This window comes from Sinohyriopsis cumingii, chromosome 3 (genome assembly GCF_028554795.1).
Source record: "Sinohyriopsis cumingii isolate HCF-2022 chromosome 3, ASM2855479v2, whole genome shotgun sequence".
In the NCBI taxonomy this organism is placed as follows: Eukaryota; Metazoa; Mollusca; class Bivalvia; order Unionida; family Unionidae; genus Sinohyriopsis; species Sinohyriopsis cumingii.
In genome coordinates, this window is record NC_142963.1 from 110,607,146 (window position 1) to 110,627,448 (window position 20,303).

At 42.3% G+C, this 20,303-nt stretch overlaps 1 protein-coding gene across 3 annotated transcripts in view; it reads right to left on the minus strand.

Annotated features, from left to right (window-relative positions):
- Positions 1 to 20,303, minus strand: part of LOC149803569 (uncharacterized) — a 94,090-nt gene that overhangs the window by 18,286 nt on the left and 55,501 nt on the right. Inside the window, exon 1 of one of the 3 annotated variants that reach the window (XM_089953307.1) lies at positions 3,639 to 4,019. The exons of the other annotated variants lie outside the window; for them this stretch is intronic. Within the exon in view, the coding sequence (XP_089809433.1) occupies positions 3,639 to 3,686 (48 nt within the window). The 5' untranslated portion in view covers positions 3,687 to 4,019. Of the gene's footprint in view, positions 1 to 3,638; positions 4,020 to 20,303 lie in introns of those variants that run through there. 3 annotated transcript variants of the gene reach the window in all.

Below are 20,303 nucleotides of genomic sequence, written 5' to 3' on the forward strand. Positions count from 1 at the left end.
TATTCCAACACCACGCCATCCTGCCTACTCTGCCACATTTGTTTACCGGTAATATGATAGCAGAAAACATTTGGCCATCTCATTTATTGTAGTAATATTACGTCAAATGTTTAAGAATAATAACTATATCCACTGAACTGGAAGCTTAATTTCACAAAATTTCTGGATGTTTTTATTCGTTTACATGTGGATGAAGCCCACAAGAAAATATCGTTTTCATTTTTCTATCAATGTATTCACTACTGATACTAATAATGTTATCACTACTATTAATACTAATATTATTACTACTACTGCTACCATCACTGCTACTACTACTACTACACAATATTTACTACTGCTTCCACAACTATTAACACTAGAACATGTGCATCCCTCTAGACTGAAAACTACCCTGACCTCTGTTGAGACATACTTCGCTGACTACACTTAAGTATATTGTCAATGGGGTCATGTAGCCACAATACTCACAATAAATTAAATATTAATTATTGTTCGGATTAATACTAGCATAGTTTAAGCAAAGACTATTCAGTTCTGATTGTTGGATGTTCTGCGCCTTAAATATCATCAAAAACCACACAGACGAAAATTATTGGTCGCTAGGCACTTTTAGACTTGTGGTCAGATACTGGCCTGGGTCAAGAAAAAAGATTGGATCTATCATAATAAATAAATGGGAAGTACGAAGTTTTTGTTCGACGCGAGCAGCTTTCCCTATGACATATCGCGCTACATTGAATACGGTTTGTACTAGATCGCATCTTTATGCGGACATCGTCCACAATGACTTAACATTGATTTTGCTGTATTTATTTGTCAGGGAATGTAAATACTGACCATCTGAAGGCTTATGGATGAGTGAGGATAACAAAAGCGAATAAATGCAATTAAAAAGCATGGGTACATCAAATTCTAAAAAATTTCAACTATAACTGTGATAGTCTGTTCAAGAGAACTATATAACTTGTAGCTTATAATATAGAACACGTGATAACCCACTGCACTGAAAACTACCCGGACTTCTGTTTAGACCCACCTCAAACATTGATTTACAGTAATTTGGAGTCTATACCAGGTACACGAAAGGTCGAGATTGTCTGGAGCATGGATCATCGCTTCATTAAAAAGAACTTATACTGAACTTCACAATTGGAAATATAGCTACTTGCAAAGCAAAATGTCCTTTTCGCTTTCTTATTTCATTGTTTTGCTGCTGGGACGAACATATGTCCGATATAAATCTATTTTAAAAACAACGAAAATAAACCCAGACAAATTTGTAGACATATAAGAACAAGAAAACCAGTTTTAAAGGAAGAGTAACAGTTCATTAAACTTTACGATGAAACAGTCTTGTCTGCATACCATTCATAATAATTAACCGAAACTGGGGACCTGTTTTGGGGCCTGTTTTGATGACCTGTGACCAGAAGCACCTTTAGGCATTGTGGATTCGTTCTTGGTTGTCACTGTTCCGTCTAAAGTAGAATCAAAGATTACGCTCAGATTGACGGAAGGAAAATAATAAACAGGAGCATACTTAGTATTAGCTTATTAACTGAATCAAGAACGCACTCACCCGGTCGCTATATATATCGCAAGGAAAAGAAAACAAACATATATTCTGTTTTGTTTTAATCAGAGCTATTTATTGAAAAAGAAAACAATAACATAGCTTTTGTCAACGACATCACGGAAATAAAAGTAGTAAGTAGTTTTGTCAGACCACCAAAATGTATCCTTCGTAACCAATTATTTAGGTAGCAGCTTTGACATAGCAACGGTAGTCTATCAAATGGCGCCTTGTAGTGATGGAATTTCAGACCTGTAAGCGTATTGTCTGTGTCTGAAAATGCCATAAAATCAATTGTAACTACCGACTCAACACAAAAGAATATTGACCGCGTTTTTCGTTTCTCAGTGCTCGAAGCTCATGTATCGTATGAAATATAATCATAACAGAACCGGTTGCATGGTCAACATGCGACGCAGTCTCGGAGTACGTGTCCTCAAAAATGTCCTTAATTAGCACACATGGCTGAGAAATTATTTACTAAATTGCTCGATAAGGCTGAGTAAAACCAATACAAAATCAATAGAATTGTGGATTTTGGTTGGTATCCTTGTAAGGTCAGACACAGGAAAATGCAATTTAGACAATTAGGTATTTGAAACTGAATTACCTAATTAAAATTACTTAGGATAAGCTAAGAGTTTTCAATTGCAAGAACAAGTATGCTTGGTTATTTCGTGGTACATTTAATCTATTACACGTTGCTACGTTCGCTCAAATAAAATTTTTTTACAGATAAATATGTGTTCCTTTCACTTTTTAAATTGATCCAAATGGTATATTTATAGAGTATAATGAATGTGTCAGTTTTTATGGGAAATGGCATTAACAATAAGCTTAGGATTTGGTAAAACAGCATTAGAAAACATTATCTTCTTTCTTTCTTGGGGGAGCCACGGTGACTAAGTGAACGGACGAATGCGGTTCGAATCCTACCATTGGACCAACCTGGGTCAGTACCGTGGTGTGTTCTTAGACAAGACCCTTTACTCAAATTGTTTAAATAAACTTCCTGTATTGTTCTGCCGTAAAGCACCAAACCAAACCAAACCGGATGGTTCCTTCTTTATTTATTCCCGTCTACATAATCTCCTCTCAGTAATGTAGCGTGTTTTTAAATCTATCACGATGTAGATATAACTAATTTCCTCAAAATGCACCGATATCAATAATTTTGAGCAAGGAATTAATAAATAAAGGGAAGATAGAAAGAAAAGAAAAAACTCCAGACAAAACTAAAAAGGTATAATTCTAGCGACGACTGACGAGCATTGCAAACATGGGCGTACTTCGTTTCTGTTCGTTCATTGTTTGGCGACACTTGTACATGGAAAGTAGCCTAATTGTAGAGCCAAATACAGTCAGTTGATCAAGTGAAAACCTACATATATATGTAATATTGTGCTATAGTCTCCTATATGTACATGCAAAACTAGCTACGGGGGTGGGGTGCGGTGATGAAGACCAAGACATAACCTGGTGGTCCCATGGGTGACGGTGTCGGTCACATTTTATATTTAGACTTGACACATGGAAAAATCGGGTTTCACATTTCCATTGTCATGCCTTTTTTCATTACTTGTTAATATTGTTTGAGTTTCATATTATTATGAGTAAACTTAGTGTGCCCTGTCTTATAGCTTGTATCGCAGCTTATAGTAATACAACGTCGATGTATGTACATAAATAGGTCCTGTAATAGTTTTCGAAAAGTTCTGCATTATCCATGAGTTTACAAAGTTTACATATGACATCATCCATAGCATTATGCGTTGTACTCATTTAGAGAGGTGTGTGTGTGTGTGTGTGTGTGTAGGTGTAGAAGCTGTTACTTTTGTGGGGTTTTTTGTGGTTGTTTTCATGAACTGAAAATTATAGAATATTATTTCAATATGTAAAATATTTTAAACAAGCAGACATAGGAAAAAATTATTTGTAATATGTAAAACATATCATGGGGTCCAACTAGACGAACTGTTGTAACAAAATCAATTTTTCAAGAATAACATATGAAAAACGGGGACTAACAAGGAATCAAAAAGACGGTTCGGTTGTTACTTACTTTTAGAACACGGTAGGGGCGGATGTTGTGTCTCGTTGCCATCATCATCCGTCCGTACGTATGTATTCACACGATGTGTACCAACTCGTTAGCAGTCAAAGTGCTTGAACTAGTCAATAGGTAGCGTGTGTTCATTCCGTAATACGCTCTTGACTATCGATCGGGCTAATTTTAACACCAACACTACACTCACTCTTTTTGTGATCGTTAATTCCGTGACGTCGTTCGCTGCGGCTCGAGCAACATATTGGGCGGGATAATTCCTGCGTTCTACGATTGGATATATGTAGCACCCGAGATTACCTTTTGATATTTAATTCTGCTATAGAATAGTCACATAAGTTGCTATTGATTTGCTTTCGGATTGCTTTGGACGTCAGGAGATCTCCTACAGTGACAGACCAATCAGCGAATACTAAAACCCCTCCTGTCGGAACACTATATTAGATACATTTTGATTGACGCTAAACAATCTCACAGTAGGTAAAATTGTCCATTACGCTCTGAAGAACATAATAATTTGTTTGTTTGCCTGAGCTGGCTTGCCCCTCTTTGGCATTGGTTCCTTCTTCACCAAACCTCAGTATTATATCGTGTGAACAGTTTAGTAAAATTATACCTAGTCATGGTCTCTTATACCGCACATCATAAGAAATAATGATTACTTGACATTATCATCCTCCGTCGCTGACTAAAACCACAATCAACATGAGTGTTATCTTTACCATGAAGTAGTAGAAGCAAAAGTTTAACATGAGTGAGAAGAAAAATACGTTAATAAGAAACTGAACACTTGCCAATGCGTGTTTCTTACAGAACATAACTTTTCAACTTACATGTAGAAATTTGTCTCCGCCTATTCTTATGTATGTACGTACTTTTCCTTCTAAACTAAAGCAAACGCTTCCACCAAATACACACACACACACACACACACACACACACACATATATATATATATATATATATATATATATATATATATATATATATATATATATATATATATATATATATATATATATATATATATATATAATGACACCAATATCAATAAAATCAGGTTTGGTGTTTAGTGGGTTTAGCACCATTTTTCAGGACATGACAGTCAGTTCCGGATCAGGTAAAGTGTTGGAGCGAAGGATGACATAGTTTCAAAAGGTTAATGAGTTTCCTCGAAAGGGCACCAAAGCAAACGTATATGTGTATATTTACTCAAAGTGTGCATAATACCCAATGAACTTGCGCAAGAATAAAAGGATGATACAATTTAAAGTGACATGTGACCGTATGCTTGCGCGCGTGTGTGTGTGTGCGTGTGTGTACGTTTTTCTTTCTTTCCTGGAGAGGTCATGAAAACCCCGGATCACACCCCCACCCCATCAGGCCCTGTATGACAGGCTCTTCATGACCGCCAAGAAGAACCCCAGAAGACCCTTAGGAAGAATATTCGATCCACGGAAGCTACTGGCGAGCCTTCTCACATATCCACGTTGGCTGAGCCGAGACTCGAACCCAGACAGATAGAGGTGAGATGTCAGTGATCTGTAAACGCGAGCGACTTAGATCATTCGGCCACGGCGGGGAGCCGGGCGGAGGGGGGAGGGTGTCCAGGTTATAAGAGTTATATATGGTGGCGCTCACCAGATAATATGTACTTTTGAGAGAGTGACGTATGTAAGGCGAAGTAGTTCGCATTTAAAACATGCACAGTGGAGAGAATGTTGGCATATCTCTATGCTACATTAATGTAATGTGGATGATATTTCTTTTGGATATTGTACTTTTGGAAATTTTACATGATTTAAGCACACTGCTAACTAAAATGACTGCTCCCTTGTGTTAAAAAGTCAGTCTGAATTAGTCTAAAGTGCACTATACATAGCAGCTATTAAAATAGGGAAAATTAATTTTGCCAGACTAGACAATACCAGCTTCTGAAAGTGCAATGAATGAATTACCAAATATATAAAATGTAAAAAAAGTTATCGGCTTTTTTTTATACAATTGACCTCTGAAGTTCAGGAAGTGAAAATGACCAAGTAGAGCTAGCACTTTTTTGAAAGGTGCACATTTGAAGTAAGGCCAAGCTGTATACTCTATAACCCATAGTACACCTATCAATCATACACCAAAATAAAGGGAATTAAAGGTTCTTTGCATTATACCTAAGATATACAAGGTCTTTTTTAAATAGCCAATATAACCAGTGAGGAAAGCCGGGGAAATTCTTTTTCTTTAAAATCCTAACCCTTATGCAAAATGCGAAACTGTATAGCGCCACCTATAGTGTTAAGCTAACAGTTGCAGCACGACAAATCACTGTCTTCCAGATCCAGATTTCTTACAAGAAGTTAATACACGCTGCATTTAATAACGTAAATGAAACTACGTCTCTACTGTCGGGCTCGTTTACCGCATCGTTGATGATCGGACAACTTCGTAGTTCTTTGCATTAGGTCAATATCATGCCAATTACCAGTAAAATCATGTTCAACAATGACAACATAATATCCGTGGCAGTTGTCGCGTAATGTTCGACAAGATGTGAGTTGTTCCGTGAAACTGCGAATCCCAAACAGGGCCGGGGGGGGGGGGCGGGGATTTGTGCCAGTGATTCATCTCGACGGTCGCGTGTTCGATTACTTGTTCCGACATTTGCAGGAGTATATGAGTGCTGATCCATGACCGGTAGTAGTATATAGGGGCGCTTTACGGACAATGGGAATTAGCATTAAAAACACCCTTGGGTCACTTTACGGACAATGGAAATTTAACATGGAGAAAAATCGTGGGTCACTTTACGGACAAGGGGAATTTAACATGGGAATAAATCGTGGGTCACTCTACGGACAAGGGGAATTTAACATGGAGAAAAATCGTGGGTCACTTTACGGACAAGGGGAATTTAACATGGCAATAAATCGTGGGTCACTCTACGGACAAGGGGAATTTAACATGGGATTTTTTTTTAAAAAATTAAAAAAAATTTTTTTTTTAAAAAGGGGTAGGCAATGGAAAGGCTATCTCTTTTCGAGAAATATGGCTGGCCCTGAAAAGGGCCTTTGGTTTATGTTAATATGCCCTTAACATAAAGGGCATTTGCGACATCTTCTTTTCCTCAAACTTCGTCTTACAGCAGGGCCATACATCAGAGTCCTCTTGAGGCAACCTTGTCTCTCTATATAGACTCTTCTTATCCACAGGCTGCTGTTGGTCCTGTGGACAACGGTCCACTTGGATCGGACATACATGAGCATGTCCGTCCTGAACATCATCGTTGACACAAGGGTTGAAGATTCAACGTCGGTCCACATGTTGAGGCTCCGAGAATAGGTGAATCAATGCAGTGAACTGCACTTATTTATAGGGACAGAAAGGATTGAAACGGATTGAGTTCATTCACCAATCCGAACACGCGTTACAGAATTCAGTCAGCCCGCATCCAATCCGAAGAGAGCAGTCTGTGACGTCACGTAGTCAATATAGATTCGCTAGCGCTTGTGTGCAGTCAATCTATGCGATAGTGATTCAACATGACGGAAACTCAGAAAACGATCCAGTGGGGTGCACCAGCAGGGGAGACCGCCCAAGGGAACCCGGACTTACTTTCAGAAGAGGTGAATTGGGATTTTGTGGATTTTCTCTCCTCGCAAGAATTTGTTCCGGAACCTTCGTTACCTTCTTCATTACCGCAAGTGGAGAATTTTAGACAGAGACAGAAAGAAGAATTGGAGAAATTTATACAACGACAAAAGGAAGCGGAACAGGCTTTTCTCCTACAGCAACAGCAACAAGAAGAAGAGGTAAGAAAAAAACAACAGCAAGAAGAAGTAGCAGCAAAGAAACAAGAGGGTGAAAATCAAACGGTCACGGTACTGTTGGACATTTTAGCGGAGTTAAGAAGTCTGAAACAAATGTATCAGACTTCTTTATCACGACCGAAGAGAATACGACCTTCCCGAGCCAAACATGTCAACCCTGTGACTAAGCCTACCGTACCACCCTTAGTGATTTCAACCCAATCATCATCAACATTACGCAGTCCAGAAGTAGGCCTTGGCCGTGGCAAAGGCTTAAGGCAGTTAAAATTGATTGCTTAAACTCACCCCTACACCATGAAGAAAAAAGGCCCTTTTCAGGGCCACCCACATTTCTCGAAAAGAAATACAATTTCAATTTGCCAATAACTCAAAAAAAAACTCACCTATGTTACCCTTATAGTACGTGTCTGTGTATGAGTGCGTGAGTGTAGCTTCTTATTTTAAAATCATAACTCAAAGACTCTTACCTTATATCATTCATTTATTCTTTTCTCCATTTTTTACAATCCAATTCACAATTCACAACACAACACTTTAATAAAAAGTTCATTGATTTCTTCTTTTCTCCTTGTTTAGTCTCTCTGTTTTTTGAATTTCTTCACCGTCACACTCTTTTCCTCTTCTTCTTTCTCCTCGCTTTCTTCCCTTCTTCTTTTCTTCTCGTGTTTCTTTGCCTCATTTAAATAGAATTGTCTTTTTTCTTCCTCTTCTTCCTCTGAAGAATCCCTCTCTTCTTCTGAAGAATTCCTCTTTTCTTCTGACTCCTCTTGTTTCTTTTTTGGGCAATCTGGAGACCAATGTCCTTTTTCTTTACAATAATAACAGGTATCTTGACTTTTGTCTTTTTTATCCCCTGTTTTTTTTTCTTTTTTGACGGTCTGGACACTCTGAAGACCAATGCCCTTTCTTCTGACAGATATAGCAAGTATCTTGACTTTTATCTCTAAAGGAAGGAGAGTAGTCCGTAGGCTGGTCTGAAGAGAATTTTCTAATGACCCCTCGCAAAGCTCTGACGAAACGTTCCATCTGGTTAGTCTCTTCCATCGTTGTGCTCGGCTTGAGAGTGAAATGAATAGTGAAAGGACAAGACACACACCCTTTTATATACGCTGGTCTGCTATGACTATAAAGTAGTTTATGGTGTTTGAACTTGAGTCATTTGACTTTTTGCTTTCAAGATGAAACGATCCCATTCATTCGAGAAGAAAGAAGAAGAAAGTAAGAGGCAGAAACGTGATTTATCGCCTCGTACCAGGGCTGAAATCTTGGCACAAATTCATGCCAGTGATTTTGAAGAGGACATGAGTGAACCAGAATCCGAACCCTCTAAACCAAGTTCATCACCCTTAGTCAACCCTGAAAAGTACTATTCCATTCGAGAGACGGAAAAGCGCTCCTCTAGAAAATTTAGAACCACGGCTTACAAATACACGGTGAAGTTTAAAGATTTCAAGGCTGAAGTGCCGTTAGAGAAAGCAGAAGTGTTCATCACTGAGGTGTGGGATTCTTTGCTCACTGCACTCAAGCGACAATGTCAACCCAAAGAAGACGATCGCTTGAGACTTTCCATACAACACGACGGTTTGAAATCCCCTGTTTGGATCGAGTTTAGCACCCCTGCAGAATTGACTGCTTCCAAAGTCATGGACAAGATTCAACACGTACAACAATCCAATGACCAGTTTGACATCACCGATGGAAAAGCCACAATGGACATGACCCACGTCTCTCCTCCTCAAGGGACAGGACGCAAAAAGATGTTATTGGTGGACGACCTTCGCAACACCAAAAAGAGTCTCGTCCGAATTAACAACCCTCATGACCAGATGTGTTTAGCCCGTGCCATCGTGGTGGGACGAACCTATGCCAACAAGAACGACACGGTAGAATGGAAAAGAACCTGGGACACTATTCAACGTTCCGACCGAGCCAAACAACGAAACGAAGCAGAACTCCTGTTACAACAAGCTGGCCTGTCCAAAGACACACCCTGTGGCATTCCTGAGATGCAAAAATTGCAAGATGCCCTAGCTCCACGATACACCTTGAAAGTGCACCCTCAAGAAGTGCGCGGACCTCTATTGTTTCGAGGGCAAGATTTTAAGGACGGAAAATACATTCACCTTTATCATCACGATGAACATTTCGATACCATTACCAGTATCACTGGATTCCTCAGATATGTTTATTATTGTGAGAAATGTGACCATGGTTATAACAATCGAGAGCAACACAAGCATTGCGGATCGAAATGCTCAGGATGTTTGGCCTCTTCACCCTGTCTGAGCGAAGAACCAGTACCTTGTTCCACTTGTCTGCGCACGTTTGTCAGCCCTACCTGTTACCAACAACATCTGAAAACGCAAGGTTCACAGAAGAAATGTGCTTGTCAACTCCTGAGATTGTGCCCTACGTGTGAACAAGTCATATGTACCAATGCTGCCAAGGCACACGTATGTCGAGGAAAAAAAAAATGTCACATTTGTCACCACATCGTGGACTTGGAACACCAATGTTACGTGCAAAAATACCAACCCCCACCAGAGAAAGAGGACGGTCACAAGAATAAAGGCAATTTCATCTTTTTCGATTTCGAATGCATGCAAGAGACCGGCATTCACATTCCTAATTTCTGCGTGGCTCATCGAGCGTGCGAGAAGTGCATTCAAGAACCTATCTTCAGTCATTGCCCTCACTGCAGCAAGATTCCTGGAGGGCGTGAAAAAATCTTTCGGGGACCGAACACGTTAGCCGATTTCGCTCGATGGGTCTTAGACCCCATCGACAAGACGTGGAGCCAAGAGGACATCGAACGTTACGGAGATTGTCATCGTCATGCCACGGTGATGGCTCACAATTTCTCTGGATACGATGGACAGTTTCTTCTCAGATACTATACGGAACAAGGCACCGAGCGTCCTAAAGTCACTTTGAACGGAGCCAAAATCATTTTCATGCAAGTGGGACAAGTACAGTTTAAAGATTCGATGAGCTATTTGGCCATGCCTTTGAGTCGAATGCCTAAAACGTTTGGAATGACAGAAATGGCTAAAGGGTACTTTCCACACTTTTTCAATACGGAAGCCAATCAACACGCCGTTCTACCCCATTTACCTGAGGCTCACTATTACGACCCCGACAACATGCGTACCGAACAACGAGAAGCTTTCTACGCTTGGTACCAGATTCACGCCTCGGACCCTTTCGACTTTCAGGAAGAAATGCTAAAGTATTGTCGTTCCGACGTGGACATTTTACGGCGTTGCTGTGGAAAATTTCGAGAACTGTTCATGGAACACGGAGGGGTCGATCCTTTGAAAGAAGCTTGCACCATTGCCAAAGCGTGTTCCTTAGTGTATCGACAACGATTCATGCCTGAAAACACCGTGGCTGTCATCAGCCCTCAAACGACCCACTTTGTCAAACGTCAATACTCGGTCAAAGCCCTATGTTGGTTACATTACTTGTGCGACAAGGAAGACAAGTGGATTCAGCATGCCCGCAACGGAGGGGGCGAAAAGACCATCGGAACGTATTCGGTCGATGGTTGGGACTTAGAAAACCCCAAGATCGTGTACGAGTTTAACGGTTGCTTATTTCACGGATGTCCCGTCTGCTACCCTGACCGTGACACTAAAAATCAGTTTTTGCAACGAACCATGGAAGACTTGTACCAGGCCACTTGTCAGCGACGCCTAAAGTTAGAACAGCAAGGATACCAAGTGGTGGAAATGTGGGAACACGAGTACGATCACCGTATGAAAACCGATCCCGAGTTTAAACGCCTCGTGGAAAGTTACCAGTTCATGGACCCGCTGAACCCGAGGGATAGTTTGTACGGAGGAAGGACCAATGCCACCTGTTTGCTGTACCAAGCCGACGAAAAGAAAGGAGAAGAAATCAAATACTTGGACGTGTGTTCGCTGTATCCCTACGTGTGCAAATATTGTCGCTTTCCTGTAGGGCACCCACAATTGTTCACGGAACACATCGACCTGAAAAACATTCGACAATACGAAGGCTTGATCAAGTGCAAAGTTTTGCCTCCCACGAACCTATACCATCCCGTCTTACCTCACCATTGTCAAGGCAAACTGATGTTTCCCTTGTGTCGTACTTGTGCCGAAACGTGCAACCAAGACCAACCTTGTCAGCACACCCAGGAAGAACGGGCCTTGACGGGAACCTGGGTCAGCGTAGAATTGTTCAAAGCTCTGGACATGGGATACCAACTGTTAGAAGTGTACGAAATTTGCCACTTTCCCAAGACACAACAATACCACAAGGGTGATCCCAGGCAGAAAGGCATTTTCGCCGACTACGTGGATGCCTTTTTGAAACTGAAACAAGAAGCCAGCGGCTATCCTTCCTGGTGTCACACTCCCGAAGACCAAATACAATTCAAAGAGAAATACTACGAACAAGAAGGCATCACTTTAGACCACATCGAAAAAAACGAAGGCAGGCGATCGTTTGCCAAAGTGATGTTAAATTGCTTGTGGGGTAAAATGGCACAACGACCGTGTTTACCCAAGACGGAATATTTGACAGAACCTTCCCGCTACTTCCAGATGATTCACGACAAAACCAAATACATGAAACACGTGGACGTCGTTCGAGAGAATTTGATCTTGGTCAATTACGAAGAAGATCTGGACTTTGTACAAGACGACCCTTTTGGAAATGTCATCATTGCGGCTTACGTGACAGCCCATGCTCGCTTAAAATTGTACGAAGCTTTAGAACTGTTAGAAGAACGCGTCCTGTACTTTGACACGGACAGTTGCATTTACATCCATCACCCGATTCAACATCACCCTAACATCGAAGGAGACCGTTTAGGAGCCTGGACAGACGAGCATCCCGACGACAAGATTCTAAGTTTCGTCAGTGGCGGTCCCAAAAATTACGGCTACGAATACCGGGACAAACAAGGAGAAGTGCACACGACGTGCAAAGTGAAAGGACTGACTCTGAATTATCGTACCAGTCGTGTGGTCAACTTTGGGGTATTGAAAGAAGCCTTGCAATCGGGAGAGGATGGAAACTTTAAAGTGACCACTCACCAACCTAACAAGATTGTACGTTTACCCACTCACCACATCGTCAGTCGACCCTTGGAAAAAGTCTATCAAATCGTGTACCAGAAGCGAGTGAGACTTCCCAATCATTTCACCTTACCGTACGGTCACGTCGGTATTGGTCTGTATATAAAAAAGGAACCCTAGGCAAGATCGATAGTTCATTGTGACTACCAAGACCGAGCGAACAAGATGAATACTTTGAAAGAGACATCGTTCCAGTTTGGGGATTGTAAAAAAGTTGTATCTTCCTCTAGTGTGACTAATACTGGATGGATAAGACCCATGCATTGCGACGGAAAATGTCCGGAAGGAAACTGCGATTGTCCATGTGGTTACCATTGTAATTGCGTAACGGAGTTTGCAGATGAGTGCGATTGTGAGCCTTGCGATGGATACGATGCTGTACCTTGTGACCTGAGCGATGCCGTAAAGCATCATGGGAACTTTGTTCTCACTGCCCCTGTCATGGAAAGTGATGCTGTGCGTGTCAAACCTGAGGGATGCGAAAGCGATGCCGCTCGTCCTTTTAGACATTTTACCGGGTTTAAAGGGGAATGTTCACCTTCACGTCTACCCCCCTACGGATGTCATCCAGCCCTGAGCAAACTCCTGTTCCTGTCACCCAACCCTCATCGAAACGAACCTGTGAAAAACGAATATTCGTTCCCTGTGCGTTTGTCGGAATACTGCGACTTTGAAAATCGTCTTCAATCGTTCAAAGGAAAATGGCCAAAGTATCTGGGAGGACCGACCCCCGAAGAATTAGCCAGAGCCGGATTTTTCTACTTGGGCGAAGGAGATAAAGTCAAGTGCTTCAGTTGTGGTGTGTCACTTCACCACTGGGAACCGCAAGATTCGGCCTACGTTGAACATGCTCGATGGTCACCGAATTGTCATTACTTACCTTTAGTGGGACCGAGACATTGAAGTAACTTTTTTTACCATAATAATCTGTTCATGGATACTTTACAAGAGAACATTCGTGCTTTGCCTGTGGAGTTGAGAGAACGCATTTATCGAGAGCTGGTCAAAATACAAGTGAAACGTAAAGAACAATTGCATCCGTTACGTCACCGGTGTTTGAACCATTGGTACCTGAAGGCTATACAAGGATTGATTCAATTGAAAGTGTTCCATTGGACAGACATTGATCAACGATCCTCTAGTTTTAAAAAGGATTGGTTTGGTATGGACGATTGTAGTTACATCATTGTAAACGTACTGCATCGAATTCCAGAGGAAGAGTTAACGAATTACCAACATCTTGAACACAATGTCAACTTGGTGAAAGAGGAAACTTCTGAACGAATTGTAATGTGTAGATTAGTGACTCAACGATTTAAATTTGACACTGAAGTGAAACCATGTTTGTGCAAAGAGTACATTTCTTGTGTCAGACCAAAGAGGATTTAGTATGACCTATTCATGGATACTTTGCTAGAGAACATTCGTGCTTTGCCTGTGGAGTTGAGAGAACGCATTTACCGAGAGCTGGTGAAAATACAAGTCAAACGTAAAGAACAATTGCATCCGTTACGTCACCAGATCTTTAACCACTGGTACCTGAATGGTATAAGAGAACTGATTCGTCAGAAATTGTTTCAGTGGTCAGACCTTGTTCAACACTTTGAGTTAGTGAATGATCGAAATGTTCATTATTTTGGTTACTTCGAGATTCACCTACAGCAATACATTGAGGAACACAAGTTAAAGGATTATCAACATATTTTACGTGGAATCTACTTAGAGGAAGAGGAAACTTCTAAACGAACTCTGAAGTTTCGGTTACAGTATGCAAGATTTAGATTCCCTACTGGAGAACGAAGATCTCTGGCTAGAAAGTACGTGTATTGTTTCCGAAACAAAGAGACTATAAAAACAGGCTGCCATGCCACGACTTATGTCACATGTCATCCAACAGATTCCGTGGAAGGAACTCAATGATCATATTCAAACCGTGGATCATTACCATCGATTATTACAAGAACTGTATCCATTCAATTTGGGACGACAAGTGGTGTGTGTCTTAGTGACTTGTTTTTTGGGATTTCGTTTACCAGCCGATTCTTTGTGGACTCTTTACGATCAGTACTTACCACCTCCATGGCCTTAAATGGTCACGAAAAACTCCTTTTGCTCAAAGCCTTGCGTTTTCATTTGGATACTTCTCGACCTCAACAGGAAAAAAAGATTCGTCAACTTTTAGCTACCCAAGACGTGTATGACGATGTGTGTGTAGCTTGTGACTTACATCCCCATTGGACAGATGTTCGTGATTGGAAAAAAGGAGGTTTTGAAGCTTGGACCCAAGAAGTGGCCCAGTATGCACAAGAGTTGTTCAAGGAAAAAAGTTACTTTTCAACCTGTGTTAGTGACGGTGCCAGAAGAACCTGTCACCGAGAACAACCACTCGCTTCAGGACAGGACTGTCATGGACATGCCTGAAAGGTCATTCCGGGAGGACACTTGTGTGACAATACCTCATGTAGAGACTGTAAGAACATTACACACTGTCCCTAGGACATCTTGGTTACCCAAAACATGTTGTACAGACACTTGTTTATATTCCACTTTGATTGTTATGATGTGTTTTTTATTCCTGTACATCACTATTTGGGTTGTATGTATTTTTGTCTTTCGTGTTCATATTTGAAACATTCAATAAACGTGTTCTGAAAAAGTATATAAACTCTTGTCTTGTTTGTTTTTCGTGTCACAAGTGACATTTCTCATACCATGGCTACCTCTGCTGTCTCTGCTCCCTCTTCCTCCACTGTCAAAGTCATCGACGAACACTTAGATCGTGCCAGTTGGGAGGCTTTGTATCTTCGCCATCCTTTTAACATGCTCATTGCTGGACCTAGCGGTTCAGGCAAAACCGAATTCGTCAAACGTTTGATCGAACATAAACATCATTTGATCGATCGGCCCCCTCAACGGATCGTGTGGTGTTACAAAGAGTGGCAATCGGCGTACAGCCTCTTGCGAGAAAGTCAAGGCGATTCCATCGTGTTTGTGGAAGGCATTCCTAAAGAAGACGATGGCATCGTCTCTGACTCCCGTCTAACCCATTTGGTCATTTTCGACGACATGTTAGGAGAAGACGAAGAAGAAATTAAATTGTGGTTTACGCGCAAAGGGCATCACCGTAATGCCAGTGTCGTTTACATCACCCAAAATTTGTTTCAACAAAGTAAAGCCCATCGCACCATCAGTCTCAATGCGCATTACGTGGTCTTGTTTAAAAGCCCTCGAGATAAATCGCAAGTGCAAGTCTTAGCCAAACAGTTAGGAACGCCTTGGCTGACTCAGGCGTACGACGATGCCACTCAAACGCCACACGCCTATTTACTCGTCGATTTGAAACCTACGACCCCCGAGGATTTGCGATTTCGTACCCACTTGTTTCACCACTGGTGCCAAGACGGAGGGCCTGTCCTGTACACGTCTCCGTCCTCGACTTCATTTCACTCCCCATGAAAAAAATCTATAAAAACCTCAGACCCTTTTACGTCTGTCTCACACAGTGTGAACATGACGTCCCTTCAGTCGCATCTTCCCGTCAAATTGATTCGTGCCTTGTATGGCATCAGTCGAGAAAAAGATCCACAAACACGAGCCCGTGTCTTAGAAGCTAGTCTCAAAGAAGTCTTACGATGGTTCACGGTGACAGCACGTCAATTACTCCAAGGAATCATTCAGATTCCTCATCAAACCCAACGCTTTTTCGATCGAAACAAAGTCGCTTTGGTCCAACTGGCCGATCCCCGCATCGACACTCAAACCAAAAAACAAATCATTTTGAAACCTGGAGGGAGCGGTACTCTAGGAGGGGTCATCATTCGCTCACTCTTAAGATGGGATCCTAATGCCCCCAAAGTTATCCCCAAGACAAAAGTTCAACGAAGCCCCAAGAAGAAAAAGAAAAAGACCAGGTCCCCAAGAAGAATAACTTCTCCAGTGGCGGGACCCTCCTCTTACCAGACACCACCACCATCACCCCGGAAAAAGAAAAGAAGCCCCCAGAAAAAGAAACAGAGAAAAAGTCCTCAGAAAAAGAAAAGTCCACAGAAGAAGAAAACTAGTCGCAAGAGAGGCACTTCGGCCAGGACGCAACCTTACACTCGCAAGCCACGACCTGCCACAGCGTCTCCGGCAGCCTCACGTTTGTCCACTTCTCCGTTGATGTCACAAGGAACTGAAGAGTACTTGGAGACGTTGATCACACCAAGAACTTCTCCGTTGATGACCCCCAAAAGAACTTCCCCAGTGGCAGGACCTTCCAATTTAGCGGCAGTGGCTGCTGCTCACAAAGTACCTTCTCCCAAAATCAAAGTCCATGAAAGATCGGGCATGTTACAAAGTTTACTGGATTTGTCCAAGCAAGAACTGGCTCGATTTAGTCCGTTACGTACCCCTGCACGACGTGTCATGCCTGTCCTCAAACTGATAAAACGTAAAGACAATCAGTGGCGACGCGTTCCAGTATAAAAAAGGCCTGTGACCGAGTAGGGTATCAGTGTTTTTAGGTGCTCCTAAAGACTCAAAGATGTCACCCTCCAGAAAACCCCAAGGAAAGAAAAGGAAAGGACTACCACCACGTTTAGCCAAACATGGGGACCTGTTATCTGTCCTGTCCAAAGCTTCTCCACCCCTACGAAAAAAAACTCATTCAAACGGCCTCCAAAGAGGTCATCGATACCGTGTGCGAATGTTGTTTGAACGTTTCGAAAGGCACGATCCCTTTGTCCAAACACCAGAAACAATGCTTAGGCAAACATCGTCACGTTCTTCGGAAAATGGTTCAAAAGAAAATTCCCATTCGTCAGAAAAAGAAGATGTTGGTCCAACGTGGAGGCATTTTACCTCTCTTGTTAGGCCCCATACTGAAAGGAGTCTTGGGAACCATGTTGGGAGGACTGATGGGAGCAAGATAAAAAGGCCTTCGGAAGTCCCAAGATCTCAGAATTCACCACTGACAACCCCATGGAAGGACGAAAACTAGCTTTAGTGCCTTACAAACGATGGATGGAATACCATCGGTGGCAAGAACAACGCACCCCGCATTTACTTCCCAATCCCAATTTGAGCGAAATGTCCCAGTTACAACACGAATTGCAATCCTTGATGGATCGCCAAGATTTGTCCGAAACAGAAAAATCGCAAAAGTACGGTCAACTCTTGCAACGATTGCAACTCTTTCACCAGAAAGCTTTAGACGAAACAGCTTTACCCACTCTAAAAGATTTTAAGACCTTGATGAAAAGTCCAGCACCATCACCAGTACCAGTACCAGTACCACCAGTACCCGTGACCAAGACAGAAAAAGGAGAAGAAGAGGAAGGGTTTCAAACTCCACCAGAAAAAGTACGCAAGTTAACAACACCACCTACCTCCAGAATTGGATGGATTAAAAAGATGATGGCCACCCCTTCTTCCTCACAAGAGAAAAAGAAAGTGAAGACAGAAGTGAAGACAGAAGTGAAACAAGAACCGATATCCCCTGCTCAGACATCCTCCTCCTCTTCGACACCTATTGCTGGCCGCACACGCAAAGCATTGCAATCCAAGAAAATACCCCAAGAGAAAAAGAGTAGCCTCTTCCAAGAGTGGGTGCCTTATTAAGACACCAATCAACACAAAAAATGGAAAAAGTCTTAGCTAGCATTTACTACGATCCCTCCCATCCTGCAGGTTACGCAGGAGTTCAAAAATTGTATCGTGCTGCCAAAACTCGACTGAAAAGTCTCCGTTTACCTCAAGTGCAACGATGGTTACAAGAACAAGCTACCTACACTTTACACAAACCCATTCGACGCAAGTTTGCCAGAAGTCGCACCCGAGTGGAAGGCATCGATCATCAATGGCAAGCCGATCTAGCCGATGTCTCTCATTTGGCCAGCTACAATCGTGGTTACAAATATTTGTTTTGTGTCATCGACGTCTTTTCCAAATTTGCCTGGGTCGTGCCTTTGACTTCCAAATCGAGCAGCGAGTTAGTGCGAGCCCTGCAACGAGTGTTGAAACAAAGCGGTCGTCACCCTCTTCGATGGCAAACGGACAAAGGCACCGAATTTCTGAACCAAGCTTTCCAAAAAGAATTAAAGAAACGTGACATTCATTTTTTTACCACCGAGAATCCCGAAACCAAAGCCAGCATCGTGGAACGTTTTCAACGCACTTTGAAAGAACGCATGTGGAAATATTTTACGCATCACCACACTCTGAAGTACATCGACATCTTACCGCACCTGGTGCAAGCGTACAACCAATCTTACCATCGAAGCATTGGACGTGCCCCGCAAGACGTGACTCCCGACAACGAAGTGCTGGTGTTTGAGCGTCTGTTCGGTACGTCCTCGACGAGGGCTGTCCCCAAGAAAAGTGGAGAGTTGACCGTAGGAGATTGGGTGCGCATTGGCAAAACCAAACGCACTTTCGACAAAGGTTACTTACCTAACTGGACGACCGAATTGTTTCGCGTCACTGGACGAGTGCATGGCCGTCATCCTGCCGTCTATAAATTGGAAGACATGAACGGAGAAGTACTCAAAGGAACGTTTTATTTGCCCGAGTTACAACGTGTCACCAAAAAAGAAGACGACGTGTACGACATCGAAAGCATTCTCGAACGCAGAACCCGTAAAGTGGGCAAACGACGTGTCAAAGAAGTCAAAGTACGTTGGAAAGGATATCCACCCAGTTTCGATTCTTGGATCGACGCTTCGCAAGTCATCGACTATAAAAAGAAGAAGTGACCATCATGCCCTTTCACACATCAGACGCAGCTACGTCGACCACTCCTTCTTCCCCTAGTTCTTCTGTGCAAGATTTACAAAAACAACCCTTGTGGGTGTGGTGTGGAGAACGTGTGCATAAAACGCAAATCGTCTTTTTCTGCCAAATCTTCGTGGTGTATTGTGTCATCGGGGCAGCCATCGCCAATTTGAGTTTGCAACAAGGAGACAAACAATTGTGGACCATTTTATTGAGCAGTTGCATCGGTTACCTGCTTCCCAATCCCTCCCTGAAATTCTCCTCGAACGGGAACGTTGTGTCCAGTGCCAGTGCCAGTCACCACTCCAACAACCACAACCAGAACCCCATTTTGGGCGGAGACACGCCTCTGACATCCACTAACCCCTCGGACAGCCACAGAACTCTGGAATTATGAGTCACCAAAACCAATTTTACTTAACCTTACCCAGTGACAGTTCCATGGAGGTGTTTCCCAATAACACGTTGTGCTGTTACACGGCCAAATTACCTCAAGCCATCCCCTTAGATCACGAAGCCCATTGGGAAGTGGCTTTGGTAGAAATGATTCACCCGACCCAAGTCCACAATGTCATTGCCCAGCAAAATTGGTTTAAGGTGGAAGTTTATGACGAGCAATTGCAACAGGAGTTGGATAAGAGAACCATATCTGACATTAAAACCTATGATCAAATCACTAAAACGACCACCTACCACTTGTCCATTCTCCCAGGCTATTATTTCAGTGGTCATCATTTGGTCAGCGCCATAGCCTCCAGGTTTAATGGCGTGTTTGGGAAAGCTTTTGACATTGTCAAGAACAAAAGTGTCACCCTGGAGTACCACAAAGTAGCTCGTCGCTTCTTGATGAAATTTGAGCGGAGTAAAATCGTGGGCATTGAATTTTGTCCTGAATTGTTTGACATGTTGGGCGGTAACATGGAGCTGAGGAAGAAATTAAAAGAAGAAAAAAACGAATTACCCATCATTTACGACAACTG